The 25751-nt window shown below is 42.4% G+C and overlaps 1 protein-coding gene across 1 annotated transcript in view; it reads left to right on the top strand.

Moving 5' to 3' along the window:
• Positions 1 to 25751, top strand: part of myo3a (myosin IIIA) — a 458747-nt gene that overhangs the window by 12955 nt on the left and 420041 nt on the right. Inside the window, exons 2-3 of the mRNA XM_051929020.1 lie at positions 1641 to 1824; positions 10348 to 10482. Coding sequence (XP_051784980.1) covers positions 1641 to 1824; positions 10348 to 10482 — 319 coding nt within the window. The remainder of the gene's footprint in view (positions 1 to 1640; positions 1825 to 10347; positions 10483 to 25751) is intronic.

Here is a 25751-nt window from a genome sequence, read left to right as displayed (position 1 = left end):
CGACACGCCCCAGTGTGGCGGAAGTGCCGGCTGTATCCCCGGAAGCACTCCGGGTGTCCCTGCTCCTCTTCCTCCCAGCACTTCCTGGTGTGGCGGAAGTGTTGAGGTCCAGGGCTGCCAAGGCATCCAGGCACCCCCTGGCGGTGACCACGGGCCCCTACAGGGTTGAGCTTCAAAGCTCTGCACCAGTGGCCCCCAAAGCAACCAGGGCGGTTGCCCCCTCGTGGTCTGGAGGAGGGTCCTCTTGGGCGTCCCGGCTGGGTACCACCCCCAGCCGCGTGCCACAGTATATATATATATATATATATATATATATATATATATATATATATATATATATATATATATATATAGTGTCACACACAAATGATTAGGAGATAGTCAGCGGGCTCTATCATGCGTGAAACTACAAGAAATGCAGATCCAGATCACGGTATTAATTCTCTTCTCTCCTTTTCATCTACAGAAAGACACCTGAGTAAAAAGTCCATAGCTCAACGAATGTATCGCTCTCCACCGCATTCCGCACCATGAAGAAAACTCTCTGTTCCAGCCCAGGGAATTACCTCACTTCCGGTCCCGTCCTGATAAATTCAGTTCCGTCCCTTCACTCCTGACATCATCTATGGCTCCCTCCCTCTTCATCACATCTGTTATTTTGATTTTTCCCTCTATAAAAAGCCTCCTGACCCCAGTGTTTTTGTGAAATGTATCGAACATTTTGTTGTGATTATGACCTTGTTGCTGATTACTGGAACCTACAACCAGTATACTGGGAGGCTCCCCAACCCTTGTTCTGTTTCATTTGCTTTATTTATCACAATATATATATATATATATATATATATATATATATATATATATATATATATATATATATACATATTTTGTATGTGGATGGACGTATTTTCCTGTCAGCTCCTGGGTACAGAGTTCAGTTTTTTCTGCATTGTTAATGTGCTATTGACAGGGCTTTCATTGCCGATGTGGGCTGCCTCGCTTAGTCCAGAGATTGTAGGCTTAACTGCGGTTGATAATTGGCCTCCTTAGCAGCAACCAGGTGTGCTGCTGAGAGAAAATGAATAAAATAAATGGATGATTCAGTCTTTATTTCCATTTTTCTCAGAAGAATAAAATATACTGCACTCTAAGCTGCTGGATTTCGACAAGACTCTCCTGTCATACAGTGTAAAAGTACCTGATTCTGCTGCTAGGCCTCCCGTCTTTTACCTTAATTCTGTTTAGCTGGAGATCAAATCTATTGTTCTGGGTAGAATATAATTTCAATTACACTATTTATTGTGTTTGTCATGAAGTGCTTTTCAAAGCAGGCTGACAAGTACATGTGGAAATTATTCTGCCAGTAAAGGCCTCCCTAATAAGTGACAATGTGTTTCTCATAAAGTGTTCATATTGCTAACAGTAAAAAAAAAAATCATTTAAGCTTCGAGCTGTTCTTTATGATGAATCTATTCTGGTAAAATTTAAATTCAGAAAAAAAAATACAACCCATATGAAATGCCTGCGGTAGAAATTTGGAAAATTAGATGTATTAGACAAATCACTGTTATCTGACAGAGACGTACACAGCAACAATATGTCAGTCTTCAGTGGTAATTTGTTCTGTTCTTTGCTTATAGGAGATCACCACTAAGGATGTTTCCACTCACAGGAAAATCAATTATTTTTGACAACTTTCCGGATCCTTCTGATACTTGGGAAATCACAGAAACTATTGGAAAAGGAACATATGGCAAAGTCTTCAAAGTCCTCAACAAATATGATGGAAGTAAGGCAGCTGTTAAAGTACTGGATCCGATACATGTAAGTTGACTGTTTCATAAATATTCTACTAAAATGGCAAAAGGGTAATATTTTGTAGATTATTTGTTTTGACAAGTGTTTCACCCATTTTACTGTGCAGTTCTTAAAGCTAAAATTTACTGCTCTGTCTTTATTGCCCTTATCTCTAAATTACAATTAATTAAGCAATCAATCAATCAATCATTAATGTAAATAGAGTCCCCAACGCGCACACACCATCAGGTGGTGCAAATAAGGAATACAACGTTAATTATGTACTCCAGAATTAAATCAAAGGAGTTCTGTGACATTTTGTTTAGTTGACATAAATACATCGCATATAGTGTCATGACAGCTGTGTCAGTATGCATCTGCAGAAAAGGTAAAATACATTTAAAAAGTTAATTCTACCCTGAAGCAATTTTATAATTTAACATTTACCTATTTTGGTTTTTAAGTATATAATAGATTATCATGGTTTCCAGATAAGTCACCACATATAAATGTTATATAAATGTAGTACTCTTATATAAATAGCAACAATTGGTTTGTATATAAAATGTAATATTTAGGAAATTGTAATAATACTCTTACATTAGCAGAACATTTGACTTAAAATAAGCAAAGATACAATTTCAAACAAATTAGGTATTGAACATGAACTACGTTAATAAAATCAGTCCGTTCTTGTTTGTCTAAAACTAAAAAAATTAATTCAAGCATAAATTATTAGTATTGTTAATATTATTTTTATTTTCAGAATTTTGAATTTAAGATTAATTATTGTTATTAAAAATTATTTAAATTATTATTATTATTATTATTATTATTATTATTATTATTATTATTATTATCACTCTTTAATTTAATATTGTTCTTTATCAGTATGCTGCTGCTGGAGTATGTGAATTTCCCCTTGGGATTAATAAAGTATCTATCTATCTATCTATCTATCTATCTATCTATCTATCTATCTATCTATCTATCTATCTATCTATCTATCTATCTATCTATCTATCTATCTATCTATTATATAGTGCCTGTTATCTATCTATCTATCTATCTATCTATCTATCTATCTATCTATCTATCTATCTATCTATCTATCTATCTATCTATCTATCTATCTCTTATATAGTGCCTTTTATCTATCTATCTATCTATCTATCTATCTATCTATCTATCTATCTATCTATCTATCTATCTATCTATCTATCTATCTATCTCTTATATAGTGCCTTCTATCTATCTATCTATCTATCTATCTATCTATCTATCTATCTATCTATCTATCTATCTATCTATCTATCTATCTATCTATCTATCTATCTATCTATCTGCATACTTTTATAGCATGTAGTTATATTTTGCTGTTAAATATAAAATTAGGGAGCTTATTCAATATACTGTGCTTGTCACCATAAATAAGATTATTTTAAAAAGAGGGTATTTTTCAGTTTTGAGAATGACAAAGCTATTTAATAATTATACATTTTCAGTCTTTTATTATTTAAAATATATTGATTGGTAATCAGACTCTTTAACTGCCTTTTTCTAATTGAGAAGAACAAACTGAATTTTTAAAAGGAAATCTGCCAGAGCTAAATTCAGACTTTGAACTTCAAACACTCTTTTAAAAAAAAATCAGCTCGGGTTAAATATGCTTTTTGAAAAAGTTAGAATGCAAAAATGTGTATAATTTCCAAAACAAAAGGCATTCACACTATTAATTATGAATGCTGTCACTCTCTGTATATGTCTGTCAGAAAAGAAAGGAATTCTGGTCAGAAAGGTGGAATTCAGCTGGAGTCTAATTAGGTAAAGTCAATAGGGCAGGTCAGCACGAAAAATTAATATATTTTGAATATTTGGATTGGCTGATGTTAGAGAAATAGCTACAGCAGGATATTTTCTGAGCAGCAAGCTTCTGATTACACAATGATTGGCATGTACAGTCTCAGGAGAAAGATATCTGAAAATAATAGTTTACTTCCACAAAGGAAATTAAAGGACAAATTAAATCATTACACTGCTTAGTAATTCATCATTTTGAAGATCCCCTGTAATAATAAGGCACTTCAACATTTTCCTTTCCACTTTAATATGTAAATGACTTCAATTAAATGTTTTTGAAATGTATAAACTGTTTATATATAGTGAGAGTATATAGTAAAAATTAACAAAGAAAGATAAAGGTTTCAGGCAACACCATGACCCCATATATTGTAAATAAAGTGTTTTTCAGCAAAAATAAAGCCTCTGTTGATGCGATGTCTGGAATTAGACTGTCCAAGATTGCAACACTTCCAGTTAAATATGGGCTGACAGGAAGAGGTGGGTCCAGGTGGACGAACACCAGAAATTATGTCAGAGGTGGTGAAGTTGTGAATCATCTGGTCAACAGAGGGAGAAAGACAAGAGGTGTTAGTGTGCAGTGCCACCCTGATGACTGCTGAGGAATCACCCCCACCAGAGCCTATTAGCTGTCCCAAAAGCACACGTGTGTGACATAGGCAGTGGAAAGGAATAGGAGGGTCCAACAGGGCACTGGCAGAAGTGATGTCAGCAGGAGGGCGTGGTCTGAAGAGGGAAGTGGAGATTGGTTAGGCTGTACTCAGTCTTCACTCGCAGAGGGAGAGGAGACGTTAGTGTACTTCATCCAACCCCTTACCTGGCATTTTACCCTTACTTAAGCCCATAGACTGCCTCCCATGTGCAAGTGTGTCACAATATATATATATATATATATATATATATATATATATATATATATATATTTATGGAAGACCCCTCCTTTAACCGTCACCTTATCGTGGTGGAGGGGTTTGCGTGTCCCAATGATCCTAGGAGCTCTGTTGTCCGGGGCTTTATGCCCCTGGTAGGGCCACCCAAGGCAAACTGGTCCTAGGTGAGGGATGAGACAAAGAGCGGTTAAACAAACCTCCTATGAAGAAAAACCATTTTGGACGGCGTTTTCCCTTGCCCGGACGCGGGTCACTGGGGCCCCACTCTGGAGCCAGGCCTGGAGGTGGGGCTCGATGGCGAGCGCCTGGTGGCCGGGCCTGCACCCATGGGGCTCGGCCGGGCACAGCCCGAAGAGGCAACGTGGGTCCCCCTTCCCATGGGCTCACCACCTATGGGAGGGGCCAAGGAGGTCGGGTGCAGTGTGAGTTGGGTGGTGGCCGAAGGCGGGGACCTTGGCGGTCCGATCCTCGGCTACAGAAACTGGCTCTTGGGACGTGGAATGTCACCTCTCTGAAGGGGAAGGAGCCTGAGCTAGTGCGCGAAGTTGAGAGGTTCCGGCTAGATATAGTCGGGCTCACCTCGACGCACAGCTTGGACTCTGGAACCAATCTCCTTGAGAGGGGCTGGACTCTCTACCACTCTGGAGTTGCCCCCGGTGAGAGGCGCCGAGCAGGTGTGGGTATACTTATTGCCCCCCAACTTGGAGCCTGTACATTGGGGTTTACCCCGGTGGACGAGAGGGTAGCCTCCCTTCGCCTTCGGGTGGGGGGACGGGTCCTAACTGTTGTTTGTGCGTATGCACCGAACAGCAGTTCGGAGTACCCACCCTTTTTGGAGTCCCTGGAGGGGGTGCTAGAGGGCATACCTTCTGGGGACTCCCTCGTTCTGCTGGGAGACTTCAATGCTCACGTGGGCAATGACAGTGAGACCTGGAAGGGCGTGATTGGGAGGAATGGCCCCCCTGATCTGAACCCGAGCGGTGTTTTGTTATTGGACTTCTGTGCTCGTCACGGATTGTCCATAACGAACACCGTGTTCAAGCATAGGGGTGTTCATATGTGCACTTGGCACCAGGACACCCTAGGCCTCAGTTCGATGATCGACTTTGTGGTCGTGTCGTCGGACTTGCGGCCACATGTCTTGGACACTCGGGTGAAGAGAGGGGCGGAGCTGTCAACTGATCACCACCTGGTGGTGAGTTGGCTTCGATGGTGGGGGAGGATGCCGGTCAGGCGTGGTAGGCCCAAATGTGTTGTGAGGGTCTGCTGGGAACGTCTGGCAGAGCCCCCTGTCAGAAGTAGCTTCAACTCCCACCTCCGGCAGAACTTCGACCACATCCCGAGGGAGGTGGGGGACATTGAGTCCGAATGGGCCATGTTCCGTGCCTCTATTGTTGAGGCAGCTGACCGGAGCTGTGGCCGTAAGGTGGTCGGTGCCTGTCGTGGCGGCAATCCCCGAACCCGCTGGTGGACACCGGCGGTGAAGGATGCCGTCAAGCTGAAGAAGGAGTCCTACAGGACCCTTTTGTCCTGTTGGACCCCGGAGGCAGCTGATAGGTACCGGCAGGCCAAGCGGAATGCGGCTTTGGTGGTTGCTGAGGCAAAAACTCGGGCGTGGGAGGAGTTTGGGGAGGCCATGGAGAATGACTTTCGGACGGCTTCGAGGAGATTCTGGTGCACCATCCGGCGTCTCAGGAAGGGGAAGCAGTGCAGTGTCAACACTGTATATGGTGGGGATGGTGCGCTGCTGACCTCGACTCGGGACGTTGTGGGTCGGTGGGGGGAATACTTCGAAGACCTCCTCAATCCCATTAACATGCCTTTCAATGAGGAAGCAGAGCCTGGGGACTCAGAGGTGGGCTCCCCCATCTCTGGGACTGAGGTCACCGAGGTGGTCAAAAAACTCCTTGGTGGCAGGGCCCGGGGGTGGATGAGATACGCCCGGAGTTCCTCAAGGCTCTGGATGTTGTAGGACTGTCTTGGCTGACACGCCTCTGCAACATCGCATGGACATCAGGGACAGTGCCTCTGGATTGGCAGACCGGGGTGGTGGTCCCCCTCTTTAAGAAGGGGGATCGGAGGGTGTGTTCCAACTACAGAGGGATCACACTCCTCAGCCTCCCTGGAAAAGTCTATTCAGGGGTCCTGGAGAAGAGGGTCCGTCGGATAGTCGAGCCTCGGATTCAGGAGGAACAGTGTGGTTTTCGTCCTGGTCGCGGAACAGTGGACCAGCTCTATACCCTTAGCAGGGTCCTGGAGGGTGCATGGGAGTTTGCCCAACCAGTCTACATGTGTTTTGTGGACTTAGAAAAGGCATTCGACCGTGTCCCTCGGGGAATCCTGTGGGGGGTACTCCGAGAGTATGGGGTACCGGCCCCCCTGATAAGGGCTGTTCAGTCCCTGTACGATCAGTGCCAGAGCTTGGTCCGCATTGCCGGCAGTAAGTCGAACCCGTTTCCAGTGAGAGTTGGACTCCGCCAGGGCTGCCCTTTGTCACCGATTCTGTTCATAAGTTTCATGGACAGAATTTCTAGGCGCAGCCAGGGTGTTGAGGGGGTCCGGTTTGGTGGGCTCAGGATTGGGTCACTGCTTTTTGCAGATGATGTTGTCCTGTTTGCTTCATCAGGCCGTGATCTTCAGCTCTCTCTGGATCGGTTCGCAGCCGAGTGTGAAGCGGCTGGGATGAGAATCAGCACCTCCAAATCCGAAACCATGGTCCTCAACCGGAAAAGGGTGGAGTGCCCTCTCAGGGTTGGTAGCGAGATCCTACCCCAAGTGGAGGAGTTCAAGTATCTCGGGGTCTTGTTCACGAGTGAGGGAAGAATGGAGCGTGAGATCGACAGGCGGATCGGTGCGGCATCCGCAGTAATGCGGGCGTTGCATCGGTCTGTCGTGGTGAAAAAGGAGCTGAGCCGCAAGGCGAAGCTCTCAATTTACCAGTCGATCTATGTTCCTACCCTCATCTATGGTCATGAGCTATGGGTAGTGACCGAAAGAACGAGATCGCGAATACAAGCGGCTGAAATGAGTTTCCTCCGCAGGGTGTCTGGGCTTTCCCTTAAAGATAGGGTGAGAAGCTCAGTCATCCGGGAGGGGCTCAGAGTAGAGCCGCTGCTCCTCCGCATCGAGAGGAGTCAGATGAGGTGGCTCGGGCATCTGATCAGGATGCCTCCTGGACGCCTCCCTGGTGAGGTGTTCCAGGCACGTCCAACCGGGAGGAGGCCCCGGGGAAGACCCAGGACACGCTGGAGGGACTATGTCTCTCGACTGGCCTGGGAACGCCTTGGGATTCTCCCGGAAGAGCTAGAAGAAGTGGCCGGGGAGAGGGAAGTCTGGGCATCTCTGCTCAAGCTGCTGCCCCCGCGACCCGACCTCGGATAAGCGGGAGACAATGGATGGATGGATGGATGGATTTATGGAAGAGAAGGTCTGTGATACGGTTTGCATATTTGCAGTTGGAGATCCATGAAGGGAGAAAAAAAAAAAAAAACGAATCACGTATCATAAAATAGTTTTATTCCTGAGCTTTCAACCCCTATCAGGGGTCTTCATCAGAGGATAATGCTTAGACTTACAAGAATCAAAGGCAATATATAGCAACACATTCAGTATGGGTGGGTGGAGGTGACTAAGTCAGTATGATATATATATATATATATATATATATATATATATATATATATATATATATATATATATATATATATATATATATATATATATATATATATATATATATACTAGGGTCTTTCAAAAAGTTTCCGCAATTTTTTTAACTATATTTATTAAAAATTTAAAAAAAATTTTTTTATCACTTTTCTACATACAGTGGTGTGAAAAACTATTTGCCCCCTTCCTGATTTCTTATTCTTTTGCATGTTTGTCACACAAAATGTTTCTGATCATCAAACACATTTAACCATTAGTCAAATATAACACAAGTAAACACAAAATGCAGTTTTTAAATGATGGTGTTTATTATTTAGGGAGAAAAAAAATCCAAACCTACATGGCCCTGTGTGAAAAAGTAATTGCCCCCTTGTTAAAAAAATAACCTAACTGTGGTGTATCACACCTGAGTTCAATTTCCGTAGCCACCCCCAGGCCTGATTACTGCCACACCTGTTTCAATCAAGAAATCACTTAAATAGGAGCTGCCTGACACAGAGAAGTAGACCAAAAGCACCTCAAAAGCTAGACATCATGCCAAGATCCAAAGAAATTCAGGAACAAATGAGAACAGAAGTAATTGAGATCTATCAGTCTGGTAAAGGTTATAAAGCCATTTCTAAAGCTTTGGGACTCCAGCGAACCACAGTGAGAGCCATTATCCACAAATGGCAAAAACACGGAACAGTGGTGAACCTTCCCAGGAGTGGCCGGCCGACCAAAATTACCCCAAGAGCGCAGAGACGACTCATCCGAGAGGTCACAAAAGACCCCAGGACAACGTCTAAAGAACTGCAGGCCTCACTTGCCTCAATTAAGGTCAGTGTTCACGACTCCACCATAAGAAAGAGACTGGGCAAAAACGGCCTGCATGGCAGATGTCCAAGACGCAAACCACTGTTAAGCAAAAAGAACATTAGGGCTCGTCTCAATTTTGCTAAGAAACATCTCAATGATTGCCAAGACTTTTGGGAAAATACCTTGTGGACTGATGAGACAAAAGTTGAACTTTTTGGAAAGCAAATGTCCCGTTACATCTGGTGTAAAAGGAACACAGCATTTCAGAAAAAGAACATCATACCAACAGTAAAATATGGTGGTGGTAGTGTGATGGTCTGGGGTTGTTTTGCTGCTTCAGGACCTGGAAGGCTTGCTGTGATAGATGGAACCATGAATTCTACTGTCTACCAAAAAATCCTGAAGGAGAATGTCCGGCCATCTGTTCGTCAACTCAAGCTGAAGCGATCTTGGGTGCTGCAACAGGACAATGACCCAAAACACACCAGCAAATCCACCTCTGAATGGCTGAAGAAAAACAAAATGAAGACTTTGGAGTGGCCTAGTCAAAGTCCTGACCTGAATCCAATTGAGATGCTATGGCATGACCTTAAAAAGGCGGTTCATGCTAGAAAACCCTCAAATAAAGCTGAATTACAACAATTTTGCAAAGATGAGTGGGCCAAAAATTCCTCCAGAGCGCTGTAAAAGACTCATTGCAAGTTATCGCAAACGCTTGATTGCAGTTATTGCTGCTAAGGGTGGCCCAACCAGTTATTAGGTTCAGGGGGCAATTACTTTTCCACACAGGGCCATGTAGGTTTGGATTTTTTTTTTCTCCCTAAATAATAAAAACCACCATTTACAAACTGCATTTTGTGTTTACTTGTGTTATATTTGACTAATGGTTAAATGTGTTTGATGATCAGAAACATTTTGTGTGACAAACATGCAAAAGAATAAGAAATCAGGAAGGGGGCAAATAGTTTTTCACACCACTGTAGTCACCTTCCTTTGCGATGCACTTTTCCCAGCATCGTAACAACTTTTTAATGCCAATTTACGGAGAATACCAGAAAAGTTATGAGCGTCAACTGGATGATAACAAGACCGCAAGATTGTTACAGTCTGCTTTATATATAAGGTTACTGAGCTGTGTCCTTTATCTGCTGCAATAAATTAAAAAAACGCCTGAAAAATGTCCCTTATTAGCCCTTATCTAAAAGCAGGATCTCTGTTTCAAGACTTCTTACATTAGCCTGAGTATTAGATTTTAAATGTGCAATAATTAATAATTTTTGAATTTTTAAATGCTGTAAAAGTTGCTGTAAAATATGCAAACTTTTATTTTCAGGATATTGACGAGGAGATAGAAGCAGAATACAACATTCTAAAAGCACTCTCTGATCATCCCAATGTGGTGAAGTTTTTTGGCATGTTCTACAAAAGAGATGTGAAAAATGGAGATCAACTATGGCTTGTTCTTGAGGTAATTTACTTATTATTCTCTTCTTATTAAGGGCCATGATGCAGTACATGGCACCATTTTGTTATTGCGTTGTTTGTTCTGCTCACCATTTTCATTTTGGTTTACTATATGCGGTGCTTTTGATCTTATTAAAAGTTCTCCCTCAGTCATGATGTCAGTCTGTTATGTAATTCCTAGCAATTCAAACTTGCAAGTTTCCTCTGCCATATGTATTGTAAAACATGTTGTGGAGGGTAAGGTGATCAGTTCTTTACTGTACTTGGTTCCTTCTCCATTGACTTCAACAGTTTGTGGGAAACCGACTCAATAACCTGTTCCATATTTTACCCCCTTTGCTGATGGAAGTCCTCCATCCAGAGAGTTGTCACTCTTCTAGCTTAGGCTTTATGGACCTGAATGGTTCTGTTACCAATGGGACTACACTGGTTTCCATCTTCCACATTTTCTCTAGCCCCTCTTTCAATCTCTGATATTTCTCCATCTTCTTATATTCCTTCCTTCTGATGGTTGCTACATCTATCACCACTGTAGTTTTACATTTCTATATATTGTCACAGTATCCTGGTGGTAAGCCATTACTTGTTTATCTGTCTAGAGCTTCAACTCCGACAGACATTAAGCTCCATTGTTTACCACCACACTCTTTGGTTCATCCTATCTGGACTTGTCTCCATTTTATACTCTTTGCAGATACAGTATATTACCATACACGTACGACTTAATGGCATCTCTCAATGTGTGCTCTTTCTGTGTACATCCTACAGCCTGTTGCTAGGTGCTGGATTGTCTGAGGGGCTTCATGAATTCTCCTGGATCATCTAAAAATCCAAAGTTCAAGCCAACCCATCTCTCCTTGTTCTGGTGACTCTTTGCTTTCAGATTCAGGAATAGTCAGACATAGGGTTTAGAATTGTTGCCTTAAGACTCTGATTAGTATAGTGATGGTCTCTACAGTAGAAGATTGCACCCTGGATGTTCAAATTTTAGATGATGTTGCTCTGTTTATAATGGTGGTGTCCTGAATGTAAGATGGCGTCTTTATCTACTACACTATCAAACAGCTATATATATTTATACATTGTGAGATGCAAATGAGGGAGAGAAGATTCAAAGAAAAGCTGGGGGGGGCAACCCATCCACCTTGTTTACTGCCAATGTCCAGAACGACAAACTATAATCAGCATATGGTGGCGCAACAGAAATAAGGCATTATACTTAACCTCTGCAGCTTCTGAAAACTGTTGGCTCTCTCAAGAGGGCCTAAGTCAAGTAGCTCCATTGTGGGGGATTGTGTTTCTCAGACAGATACCTTCTAGGAACTCCTTGATTTATGTCATTCCAACTGGAAAAAGCATGGTTTAGTTGAATGGGGGTGTGGCTGAGGCTGAGCTTCATAAAGCTAGGGAGGAGAAAAGAGGTGGCGTTGTTAGCGTTGGCACCTCCTCTTGCCCCGGTGGGGTATTTCATGTCTTGCCCGTGCCTGGAAGATGATCTTCAGGTGTCCATGAGCCCAAAATCACAATTCATTTCACAATAAACTGATCTCCCTTTCTTCATCTCCACTTCAGGTGGGTATCACTCCCCCAGCAGCCATACCACACTTCAGAACAGAAAACTCACTTGAAGCTAAGTCTTTTCAGGCCCAGCTGGTAATTGGATGGAAGATCAACAAAGGAAAAGCTTAGGTTACTACTGGAAGAGGTGTTGCCGAGGCTGGCAGGGGATGCTTACCCTGTGGTCTGTGTGTGGACCCCAATGTCGCACTACAGTGATGGGGAAACTGTGCTGTTAAAATGGTGCCGTCCTACGGATGAGATGTAGAATTGAGTTCCTGACTCTCTGTGGTCAGTAAAGATCCCTGGGCATCCTTCAGGAGAAAGTAGGATGAAATGACACCTTTTATTGGCTAACTTGCCTGATGAAGGGGCCTTAGCTGCCTCAAAAGCTTGCATTTGTAATCTATTTAGTTTGCCAATAAAAGGTGTCATTTCACCCTACTTTCTCTTGTATCAATCTATGGTTAAGCTGGTACAACACTCTACTGCTATGGGCATCCTTCATAAAGAGTAGGGTGTACCCTGATTTCCAGGCTAAATTCATGCCCATTGGCTCCCTAATCATTCCCTGTCTCTAACTGGCTATCTGTCTCTCACCCCTTCACCACCTAACAGCCAATGTGTTGTTAGCATTTTGGTGCAAAAATGGCTGCCATTGCATCATACAACAACAACAACATTTATTTGTATAGCACAATTTCATACAGATGATGTAGCTCAAAGTGCTTTACAAGATGAGGAAAGAAAAGTTTATTAAAAATAGAAATATAAATAAGATTAGGCAATACTAAATAACATAAAATAAAGTAAGGTCTGATGGCCGGGAGGACAGAAAAAACAAAAATAAAAAAAAAAAATTCCATCGGGCTGGAGAAAAAAAAATCTGCAGGGGTTCTGATGCCACGAGACCACCCAGCCCCCACTGGGCATTGTACCTACCATAAATGATCTCAATCAGTCCTCATGGTATACAGCTAAGGTTCCCAATGGGGGCGGTACCGCCCGCTGGTGGGCACTGAAGAAATCTAAGGGGGCATTTCTGGTCCAAGACATATTAAGGGGGCATCGAGGACCAGCCGCCGCCCCCTTGGGCAATACTCACAAGATTAATAATAAAAATCATTGAACGCGTGTTTCAACCAATTATTCTAAATGTCCATTAAGAAAGACCCATCCGTATTAAATAGTAGGTATTAGTACATTATAATTACAAGTTTGCACAAGTCATGCATTCTCAGAACATGCAAGTCCTTACGAGATTAACGCATGTGCAGAGGACCGAATCTATGCAGGATCATTGAACATTACTATAAATACGTGAGAAGTTTTTTTATCAATACCAGATTGTTTCGGAATTCCTTCAGAGCAAGTGTAAACCTAAAATTACAGTGCGGTACCTACAGATCACATTCAAAGGAAACCTTATGTGGACCAACTTATTAAAAACTAGGGAGCTTCGTCCCCAGCTCGCTTCACTCACCAACCCCCCACCTGCGCTACACACCAGCCACTTCGTGTCTCTGCCACGCGCGTATGGGGATTTTCATTCGTTTTAAAATGCCGGAAATTGCACGGTAAAATCAAGCCTTGACTTATCTGCGGAAGAAATTAAATGCGAGTATATACGGTATTATTATTATTATTATTATTATTACTCTGCTTCGGGCTCTCACTCACCTTGCTAAAGAGGAAGGGCCTCTTTTGAAGTAGAACTGAGAAGTACATCTAGTATGTCACCAGTATACCTTGGAATCATTTCCAGGTCAGACAGATACTAGAGGGGCTCTGCCCCCTGCTCGCTTCGCTCGCCAACCCCTGGTCTTGGTAACCTGAAATAGATTTTAAAGAGATTATTGTCTGTCCTGGTAATTGTCACATATGTATCATGTTCACCGTTACGACATCTGTAGGTTAATTGAGCTAATATTATACCTCCGGTGCTGTGTGTGTGTTTCATGTGGTAGTCATTGTAGGCGCATGCGCCCTGCGTACTATCTCGGGTTTGACTATGCTGTGTTTTGTGGACGTTTGGGGACGCCATACTCTCTCCGGTTTGATTGTGGGGTGGGACGCCGAAGCCTATTGTGTTTGTTTTGTCTGTGAGTACTCATATTATTGTATTACTGTAATGTGATTCACATATGCTGTGGAGTCCATATCTCTGGGGCTTCTGTACCATCTCGGGGGTCTGTCTGCAGTGTGTTAGACACGCGTTGTAGGCGCCCGCGCCTTTCGTACTATGTCGGGTTTGACTATGCTGTGTAGTGTGGACGGTTAGGGTTCCGTATTGTCTGTGCTCATTGCTTTATTTCGGATTTCCGTTAGTTGAGCTCTTTCGGTTTTGGTGGTGTATCAGAATTCGCTTGCGGTGGTGAGGTATGGTTCAGAAACACATTGTAGGTGCCTGCGCTTTCCGTACTATCTCTGGTTTGATTATGCTGTGTGTTGTGGACCTTTGTGGACTCCATAGTATTTCCCGTTTCACTCTGGGGCAGTGGGCTGAATCCTCTTTATTGTGTGGCTGTGTGGTTACCTATGGGTGCGTTGCCTCATTTCTTATTTACGTTAGTTGAGCTCCTTCTTTATTGAGCTGTGACTCCTTCGTTCTCGGTGGATCAGACTTTGCTCGCTGTCGGCGCCTGCGCACTATGTCTCCTGTGTCCATGGGCATGCCATGTACCTGCATCCATATCCGGTTTATTCTCGGTTAGTAATATGGATGGGCAGCAAACCTGTCCCCCCCCCAAAAGCTCCCTCCAACAACCCCAGAGGTCTCCAACAGGATTACAATCTCCAGTTGCAATTCCTATGTAGCCCTGTGGGAATCCAGACTTGAGCAGAAGCAGAGACATGCTGCCACCCAGTGTGCTGGAGGAGCATATCACCCGAGCAGATAATTATCCACAGCTGAGCCATTGTTATCGCCATCCTGTCCGAGAAAGTTGTGACAACAACAACAACACAATAAAGTGTGCAGAAAGTGAAGGGGTCTATATATTATCTGAATCCACAAAAACTGTAGCTGGAGCATGTAACCTTGTTGGGGACGTCTGGGGCGACTGAAAGGAGAACTTTGGGGGGGTGGGAGTATTGTGTGAATGGGTACAACATGGTGGCTGTTATGAAGTGGCATCTCAATCATCTCTATTTCTTGTTTTGCTCCTGTGAATTAAACAAATAGTGTAAGTAGATGGCTCAATGACTACTTCACATAAGACCAGACAATAAAGCTGAATGAAATATATTTCACACATGATGTTCTTCCTAAATAAAAATGCGCTTTTGTCAGGTTAGAACTTAAACCTACATGGAAACATTGCCATTGCAGTGAGACAATTACCAAATGTAAAACAGTCAGTAAAAAATGTCAGTAAAACAGAATGCTAAAACCGCCAGCGCCACACATTCACAGTTGGTTTGGGGCTGAATGTGCAATTTCTCACTTTTGACTTGCACTTGGCTTTATATATTTTGAATGTAAGCAAACTATCCTCATATTTTTCATACCTGTTGAATTAACCTTACTCCTGGTGTCTGCGGGATTATTTACATGCTTATCCACAACACCCGTTACAGACGTTAGCTTTTTTTTCCGTAAAAGCTTCTTTTCTTTACAGTACCATTTACCCATTCGGCTTAAACTTTGAATACTGTCCTGTGATGACTCCTATTTCATAATACCAGGTAAATAATTCAAAGTGACCCCCCCAAACATTTGCCTACTTATCCCTGCACTATTATACTAAATGTATAAGAATGCAATCAAAGTGCATTTTGTCATTTTGGAGTCTTATCTACTATTATATTTCATCCAGCGTTCCTCTCCTGGCTGCTGTTCAAATACCATTTTCATGTCTGTTTTGTTAATATTTGATTCCTTTGTTTGTACTATTATTATTGGTCATTTGGTTTCTATATCTGCGGTGGTTTGGCACCCTGCCCAGGATTGGTTCCTGCCTTGTGCCCTTTGTTGGCTGGGATTGGCTCTAGCAGACCCCCGTGACCCTGTGTTCGGATTCAGCGGGTTGGAAACTGGATGGATGGGATGGTTTCTATGTATCTTTGTATCTCCCTTTATGTTCATAGTGTTTTGTGGGTGGACCCCCAAGAGGCAGAGCCACCTTCCCATCACTGCGAGTGACCACCTTCTGCCCTATAAAGGTGGGGATAGTCCATAGTCCCTTGCGGTTCATTGAGAATGTGCACATGGTGGTAGTGATGGTGGTGGTGGTGGTGAGTTCTTCTGCGTATTCTACTTTTCAATTATTTTGTGAATTTCTGGATGTTTTTTACCTCAATGCTTTGTATTTTTTTTACTTTTCTTGCTGGATTGGAGATTGGGACTTGTTTGTTTTAGATTGCCTTTGCCTTTTCATTCATTCCATGCTGTGCCTTTTGTGCTTTTTGGAGCTTTACTGCTTAACAGAGCTTTTACTAAAAAAAAAAAAATCTTTTGTTTATATAAATTCTACATTGCCCTCTGTGTTATTAGCTTCATTTTGGATGGTATTTCAACCCCTAGTGGGAAATGTGCTTTCAGGAGGTTTACTGTTTAACAGAGCTTGTACTGAAAATATGTCTGTTTTTTAAAAATATTCTATGTTGCCCTCTGTGATGTTAGCTGGGTTTTGGATGGAATTTCCCCCTCTAGTGGGCATTTTATTCATTGTTTGGGACTTTAGAGCTTTGGAAGTCACAAGTTCATAACAAACTACTATACAATAAAATGCTACTGTGTGTTTGTGTTCTTGTAATTCTATTAAACTGGGGACATTTGACAGAATACACACCAAGAAGGTAGTGGTGTGATCGAATGTGAGTACCTAAAACTGAAAATGATTATTGTACAGTGACGAGGAGGTGCTGTAGATCCAACCATTAAAATCTACATAGTCCCCAGGATCAGGCTTCAATAGAAAAAAAGTCTGTGCTGTGTGTGTGATCAGATTGACTTGTTTGGCTTTCGTTTGATTGGCTAGTTTGGCTTTGGTGACTCAGTATGTAGGGATGTTGACACAGTCCTTTAGGGGTACAAAGTTCAATTCTGGATAGTGGCATTCTTTTTGTTTTTTTGTATTTTTACAACAAAAGAGTTAGAACAGAGCAGTTTCAATGAAAACGAAGCATATAACATACCAAGTGATGTTAGGTCGCTAAATACTATGGAGGCACAACCCAAGTTGCCTTTAAAGATGGGAAGTATTTGCAAGAATACAAATGATGTTTTCGCAATAATGGTAATAATGGGTAATGGGGGCTTATCTACCATTGGTTTTTTGTAAAAATAATGGACAGGATGCAAGCAAAGCACCTTGACATGACAGAGTCTGAGAAGCAGGCCTTGTGGGAATGCAATCGAGAGAGGAAGTGCCAAGCAAGAGAGGCTGAGACACACAAGGATACCCAGGAATGCTAAGGGTACAAGTAGGACAAGAGATGTCAAATTGTTTTTTTTCTGCCTCACTCCACGCTGTCCGTGCAACGCGGCCGCAGAGAGCTTAAACAACTCGCCACATCCACATAAAAACGACAAGGGGTGAGCTTTCTTGAAGGCTTTTACTGGACGTACCTAGTTGTAAACTGAACTATATACAAAAGAAACATACAGGTGTACAACCAAAGACAATAAAGAATGATTTACAAAGCAATACATAGCAGACAATATACATTAAACAAAAAAGCTTTAAAAGACACTTACAAGGTGAGTGATTTCCATGGTTGGATCAAGACAAAGAGAAGCAAGTAGACAGAGGTTCAAATTGCTGCGTACCACAACTAAACAAGAGATAAAGGGGTGCCTATATGAGACATATGGGGTGTATTGTATTCAAATGTTTATTATGGGACCTGCATGCTTTATGTGAGTTTCATAGACTTTTCTAGCACCACTGTGGAGTGTGGGATGTGACTGACTGGTGTGTTAATAAATGACAAGATGAAGGAAGAGCACAGCTCAAAAAATAACAGCTAACAAGATGTGGGGCAAAACAGATTTGAATTTATTTATTTTTTGATTTGATACACTTAATTATCTTTTCTTCATGACCTTAGGGAGTCAGAGTGCAGGGTCAGTCATTGTAGAGCTCCCTTGGAGCAATTTTGAGGTCAAGGGCCTTGATAGGATCCCTTCTGGCACTTAACAGGATTTGAACCGGCAACCTTCCAGATACGTCTGAATTGTTTGATTTGTAATTTTAAACTTTGGAGCAGAGGGTTAAATCAAGGAAAAATGTGTCTTTGTCCTAAACAATAGGCTGGAGCCTATTACCAGCTAGCATAGGGCACAAGGCAGAAGCAAACCCTGGACGGGGTGTCAGGCCATCGCAGTGCAAACACACACACCTACACACCACACTAGGGTAACATCACCAATTCACCTAACATGTATATCTTAGGACTTTGGGAAGAAACCAGAGAACCCTTAGGAAACCCACACAGACAGAGAGAGAACATGCAAACTCCACCAGGGAGGACCCAGGAGGCAAACCCTCACTACGAGGCAGCAGCACTACCACTGTGCCACTATGCCACCCAATTACAAATCTTCTTCTTCTTCTTCTTTCAGCTGCTCCCGTTAGCGGTTGTCACAATGGTTCATCTTGTTCCATATCTTCCTGTCCTCGTCATCTTGCTCTGTCACACCCATCACCTGCAAGTCTTCTCTAAGCATATCCATGAACCTTCTCTTAGGCCTTCCTCTTTTCCTCTTACCTGACAGCTCTATTTTTAACAACCTTCTCCCAATATACCCAGCATCTCTCCTCTGCACATGCCCAAACCAACACAATCTCGCCTCTCTGACTTTGTCTCCCAACCACCCAACCTAAGCTGACCCTCTAATGTCCTCATTTCTAATCCTGGCCATCTTTGTCACACCCAAGCAAATCTTAGCATCTTTAACTCTGCCAACTCCAGCTCTGTCTCCTGTTTTTCTGGTCAGTGCCACCATCTCTAGCCCATATAACATAGCTGGTCTCACTGTCGTCCTCTACACCTTCCCTTTCACTCTTGCTGATACCTGTCACAAATTACTCCTGACACTCCTCTCCACCCACTCCACCCTGCCTGCACTCTCTTCTTCACCTCTCTTCCACAGTCCTCATTACTCTGTACTGTTGATCCCAAGTATTTAAACTCATCCACCTTCGCCAACTCTACTCCTTGCATCCTCACCATTCCACTGACCTCCCTCTCATTCACACACATGTATTCTGTCTTGGTGGTCCTACTGACCTTCATTCCTCTCCTCTCTAGAGCATAGCTCCACCTCTCCAGGGTCTCCTCAACCTGCTCCCTACTCTCGCTACAGATCACAATGTCATCAGCAAACATCATAGTCCAAGGGGACTCCTGTCTAATCTCGTCTGTCAACCTGTCCATCACCATTGCAAATAAGAAAGGGCTCAGAGCCGATCCCTGATGTAATCCCACCTCCACCACTCCTACCGCAGACCACACCACTGTCACACTTCCCTCGTACATATCCTGTACAACTCTTACGTACTTCTCTGCCACTCCCAACTTCCTCATACAATACCACAACTCCTCTCGAGGCACCCTGTCATATGCTTTCTCCAGGTCCACAAAGACACAAGGTCGCCCAATTACAAATAAAGAACACAAAATAATTAATCGTGTAATTAGATAGATAGATAGATAATTATTCACCACCTTTAATATGACACCCCTAAATCATCACTGGTGTTTCCATTTGATTTTAGAAGTCAAATAATCAGTTCAGTGGAGATCATCTGTCTGGGGTTTCAGTTGATTGTAACATGAATGCAACTATTTGAGGAAGATCCAACTGGAGGTGAGTCAGTATGGTGGGCTGTCGCAATGAAGACAAGCAAATACTGCATGCAACTCCATTAAAAGAGCATTGAAAAGCACAAAGCAGAGGAAGAAGAAATCTCCAAGTCACTGAATATCCAGTTAGATCAATCATGAAGAAGTGGGAAGAGTATCACAACGTGACCGTAAAAGACGTAGTCTACAGCATGCACTGGAATGATTTGCATCGTGTTGTGATGTGGTTGGGTGAAAAAGCTAAAATGGCTATAAACAGTCCATGTGTTATTCTTGGAAAAGGATGGAATGCTTTCATTTTCAAGGAAGCGTGCCACAAATTAAGGAGTTATGACCTGAAGATATTAAGCAGAGACACAAGCAGCGACTCTCTATGGTTCAATTTAGAGCTTGACAATCAAGGAGAATTATGGAATAGTGCTGCCACTGCTCCACATCACATAGAACAAGATAAGATGATCTGGCATCTATGAAGAAGGTGTGTTTGGCTAAGCCTTCAGGGAGGAGATCCAGAGCCAGCTGGGAAGATTAAATTCCCAAGTTGATTTGGGAGTGCCTGAAAACTGTCGAGGAAGAGCTGGAAATTTCTGTTGAGATGAAGAAGCTCATCCTGTTGCCACTGCAGTCCTCTTCAGGACAAAGCAGATCTGAAAAGGACAAAAGAGGAAAGAAAAGTGGAAACATCTGCTCCTTGTGTAGATTTCCTATGCAAATTGTTCATTTCCATGTGTTTTGTAATTCATTCAGTGATGCAATTCATTGACTCATGCTAGTGAAAGCAATCAAAGTGCCATTCACTTCACACGCAGACTGAATGCAAATGGGAAAAATTATGATGGTCATTGGCTGTTTTGCTGTATGGTAAACCCCAGTAAGTGATTTCCTGTAATAAGTTCATAAATTGTACTCAGTACCAGCTCCGAGATGGAATTAAGACACAGAGAGTCCTTCCATTCAAATAAATAAATTGATCTGGCGTGAGAAGTTGGTGGGAACTGAGTAGTACAAGTTGATGCTGTTTGCAAAATCTTGAATCAGTGAATAAATTAAAAAAGTATACTAATTAGGATATGATTATCAAAGTGTACAAAAATTAATTTACAGAGTATGATTGTAGTTTTATAAATTAAATCAAAATATACTAAGCACAAATTAATTTATAGAGTGTTATTGTAATTGTATAAATCAAATCAAAATATACTAAACTATGGAAGCCGAGAGAAGACGTGCAATATCGTTATTTTTTTAAATTGTCTCTTCGAGATAACAGACTAATTTTATTGAGATCTCGAGAAAACAAAACTTAACCCTTTGCTCCTGGCATCAGGCTCGCCTATACAGTTGAAACCTTGCTAACCGTCTTCTTAAATAATAACACTAATGTTATTATTTTCTAAACTAAGGCATAAACATTTTTCAGCCTGCGTCAGCCCTTGATTGAACAAAAATGTGACGCGCTAATCAATACAGTTCTGCTCTTCTGCCATTTCAAACAGGACATGGCGTCAATAAGCTAAACATTAAACGTTAGATACAATTATTTCATAATTTCGAGAAAACAAGATCTTTTGTTTTATCGAGATCTCGATAATATTAGTCCATTATTTCATGGAAACAATTAAAAAAATAACGATATTGCACGTCCTCTCTTTCGGCTCCTGTACTTTTCCTATTGTTAAAAGTAATGTTCATTACATTTTCAATGTGCTCTTATAGATAACTTTAATCAAAACAGACACAAAGGACTGATTTACCAACATAAAACAGTAACCATGCAACATATATGTAATTAAACACATAGGTTCTTAAAATTTCAGAAAACTAGCAACACAAAGATCTGCATATTAGGTCTCCACTGCTCCCAAAGAAGGAAGACCTGCACTATAGCACACCAAATTCAAAGACAGGCCCAATAGGTAAGGAAGTAATAAGCAATCAGTGACTGTTTTTTAACACAGTATGTTAAAACACCAATGCACGGTGAAGCTTGTCTGGATTTAGTATTTTGTAATGATCACGATAGGATTGAGTTTGTAGAGGTGATTGAACCACTAGGGTCAAGTCCCCATAATGTAATACAATTCTCAGTATTTTGTAAGAGTGCAGATGTAAGACTAAAATTGTTAAGTTGAACTTTGGTAGGGCTAATTTGGAGCAGATGCGACAAAGTCTAAGAAGGATACATTGGGATAAGCTTTTAAGTGAGGAGACAGTCGAGGAGCAGTGGAACAGGTTTAAAAATGTTATCTACAGTGCATCCAGAAAGTATTCACAGCGCATCACTTTTTCCACATTTTGTTATGTTACAGCCTTATTCCAAAATGGAATTAAATTCATTTTTTCCCTCAAAATTCAACCAACATCATCCCATAATGACAACGTGAAAAAAGTTTACTTGAGGTTTTTACAAATTTATTAAAAATAAAAAAAAACTGACAAATCCCATGTCCATAAGTATTCACAGCCTTTGCTCAATACTTTGTCGATGCACCTTTGGCAGCAATTACAGTCTCAAGACTTTTTGAATATGATGCCACAAGCTTGGCACACCTATCCTTGGCCAGTTTCGCCCATTCCTCTTTGCAGCACCTCTCAAGCTCCATCAGGTTGGATGGGAAGCGTCGGTGCACAGCCATTTTAAGATCTCTCCAGAGATGTTCAATCGGATTCAAGTCTGGGCTCTGGCTGGGCCACTCAAGGACATTCACAGAGTTGTCCTGAAGCCACTCCTTTGATATCTTGGCTGTGTGCTTAGGGTCGTTGTCCTGCTGAAAGATGAACCGTCGCCCCAGTCTGAGGTCAAGAGCGCTCTGGAGCAGGTTTTCATCCAGGATGTCTCTGTACATTGCTGCAGTCATCTTTCCCTTTATCCTGACTAGTCTCCCAGTTCCTGCCGCTGAAAAACATCCCCACAGCATGATGCTGCCACCACTATGCTTCACTGTAGGGATGGTATTGGCTTGGTGATGTGTGTTGCCTGGTTTCCTCCAAACGTGACGCCTGGCATTCACACCAAAGAGTTCAATCTTTGTCTCATCAGACCAGAGAATTTTCTTTCTCATGGTCTGAGAGTCCTTCAGGTGCCTTTTGGCAAACTCCAGGTGGGCTGCCATGTGCCTTTTACTAAGGAGTGGCTTCCGTCTGGCCACTCTACCGTACAGGCCTGATTGGTGGATTGCTGCAGAGATGGTTATCTTTCTGGAAGGTTCTCCTGTCTTCACTGAGGACCTCTGGAGCTCTGACAGAGTGACCATCGGGTTCTTGGTCACCTCCCTGACTAAGGCCCTTCTCCCCCGATCGCTCAGTTTAGATGGCCGGCCAACTCTAGGAAGAGTCCTGGTGGTTTCGAACGTCTTCCACTTACGGATGATGGAGGCCAATGTGCTCATTGGGACCTTCAAAGCAGCAGAAATTTTTCTGTAACCTTACTATCCAAATTATTTATGGATTAAAAGTAGCAGTGGCCCTAGCACTGACCCCTGCTGGTCACCACTCTTAACATCAGTCAGTTCTGATGAGGTTCCACACACCATAACCCTCTGCTTCCTGTGTCTACAAACATCATGCTGAATTCCACCATCTTTTAGTTTGATGTCCAGCCTCTCCTGTGGCATCTTATCAAATGCTTTCTGAAAGCATTTGATAACATCATCATTTTATTCTTCATTTCAAATTTAAAGTCTGCGCACAGTCAGTGTGGAGTCTAATTGTTCTCCCTGTGTCTGTGTGGATTTTCCCTCTTGGAATTCAAGTCTTCCTCTCTCTTCCTAAAGATTTCATCCCAGCCCCAGTAAATCAATGAGTGCACGTGTGTGAGCTTCAGCATTGCCACCCATCCACAGGTGGTCCCCTACCTTGCACCGGAATCCACTGAGATAGGCTTCAATCCAATAAAGCCTCAGCTGTGCTTAAAGCTGGTTCGCTCATGAATAAATAGATAAATTAAGTGTTATTGTGTTAATTAAAATATGAATCATGATACACAACCTTCAGAGGAAGTACCGTATAATAGCCATGCAGGAGTGTGCAATCACTTATTAATGTTTCGTATGGCATGAAGCATGGCCCTAGTAGCTGCTTGATTGATATATTCGATGGCACCTTGTACAGGTTTTCTTTTATATTCAGAACAACTTTCAGGTATTTTTTAATTAACTCAAGCAAATGGCATGGGATGACATTATAAGGAGAAGAATGCTTTCTCGCTTGGCAAATAATTTGTCCTTCACGCAAATTTAGAATCGGTGTGCAAATGGATTTCAGAGTTGTTTAATGACTCTAAAAAACACTTTTATGGGAAGTAAGTGCACTTTTGCAACACTCTCCTTTTCTTTACTAAAGCTTTTTGTTTGAAAGGAAAAGCTTTTAAAGATTATTGCTTCTCATAAAATGTTCCCAAACGTAAAAAAAAACCTATCATGTTTTACATTTTTATTTGTTTTACAAAGGCAGTACTTTTATATAATATACTATATTAATATCATAAAATCCAACTTCTGTCTGTCTGTCTCTCTGTATGTATGTCTGCTTTTCACAAGAGAACTACAGTGTATCCGGAAAGTATTCACAGCGCATCACTTTTTCCACATTTTCTTATATTACAGCCTTATTCTAAACTGGATTAAATTAATTTTTTTCCTCAGAATTCTACACACAACACCCCATAATGACAACGTGAAAAACGTTTACTTGAGATTTTTGCAAATTTATTAAAAATAAAAATTGAGAAAGCACATGTACATAAGTATTTACAGCCTTTGCCATGAAGCTCAAAACTGAGTTCAGGTGCATCCTGCTTCCCCTGATCATCCTTGAGATGTTTCTGCAGCTTCATTGGAGTCCACCTGTGGTAAATTCAGTTGACTGGACATGATTTGGAAAGGCACACACCTGTCTATATAAGGTCCCACAGTTGACAGTTCATGTCAGAGCACACACCAAGCATGAAGTCAAAGGAATTGTCTGTAGACCTCTGAGACAGGATTGTCTGGAGGCACAAATCTGGGGAAGGTTACAGAAAAATTTCTGCTACTTTGAATGTCCCAATGAGCACAGTGGTCTCCATCATCCGTAAGTGGAAGAAGTTTGAAACCACCAGGACTCTTCCTAGAGCTGGCCGGCCATCTGAACTGAGTGATCGGGGGGAGAAGGGCCTTAGTCAGGGAGGTGACCAAGAACGCGATGGTCACTCTGTCACAGCTCCAGAGGTCCTCTGTGGAGAGAGAAGAACCTTCCAGAAGGACAACCATCTCTGAAGCAATCCACCAATCAGGTCTGTATGGTAGAGTGGCCAGACAAAAGCCATTCCTTAGTAAAAGGCACACGGCAGCCCACCTGGAGTTTGCCAAAAGGCACCTGAAGGACTCTCAGACCATGAGAAAGTAAATTCTCTGGTCTGATGAGACAAAGATTGAACTCTTTGGTGTGAATGCCAGGTGTCACGTTTTGAGGAAACCAGGCACCGCTCATCACCAGGTCAGTACCATCCCTACAGTGAAGCATGGTGGTGGAAGCATCACGCTGTGGGGATGTTTTTCAGCAGCAGGGACTGGGAGACTAGTCAGGATAAAGGGAAAGATGACTACAGCAATGTACAGAGACATCCTGGATGAAAACCTGCTCCAGAGAGCTCTTGACCTCAGACTGGGGCGACGGTTCATCTTTCAGCAGGACAACGACCCTAAGCACACAGCCAAGATATCAAAGGAGTGGCTTCAGGACAACTCTGTGAATGTCCTTGAGTGGCCCAGCCAGAGCCCAGACTTGAATCCGATTGAACATCTCTGGAGAGATCTTAAAATGGCTGTGCACCGACGCTTCCCATCCAACCTGATGGAGCTTGAGAGGTGCTGCAAAGAGGAATGGGCGAAACTGGCCAAGGATAGGTGTGCCAAACTTGTGGCA

Source organism: Erpetoichthys calabaricus, chromosome 6 (assembly GCF_900747795.2).
Source record: "Erpetoichthys calabaricus chromosome 6, fErpCal1.3, whole genome shotgun sequence".
Classification (NCBI taxonomy): Eukaryota; Metazoa; Chordata; class Cladistia; order Polypteriformes; family Polypteridae; genus Erpetoichthys; species Erpetoichthys calabaricus.
Note: the sequence above shows the minus strand (reverse complement) of the source record. Positions and strands in the feature narration are given on the sequence as shown.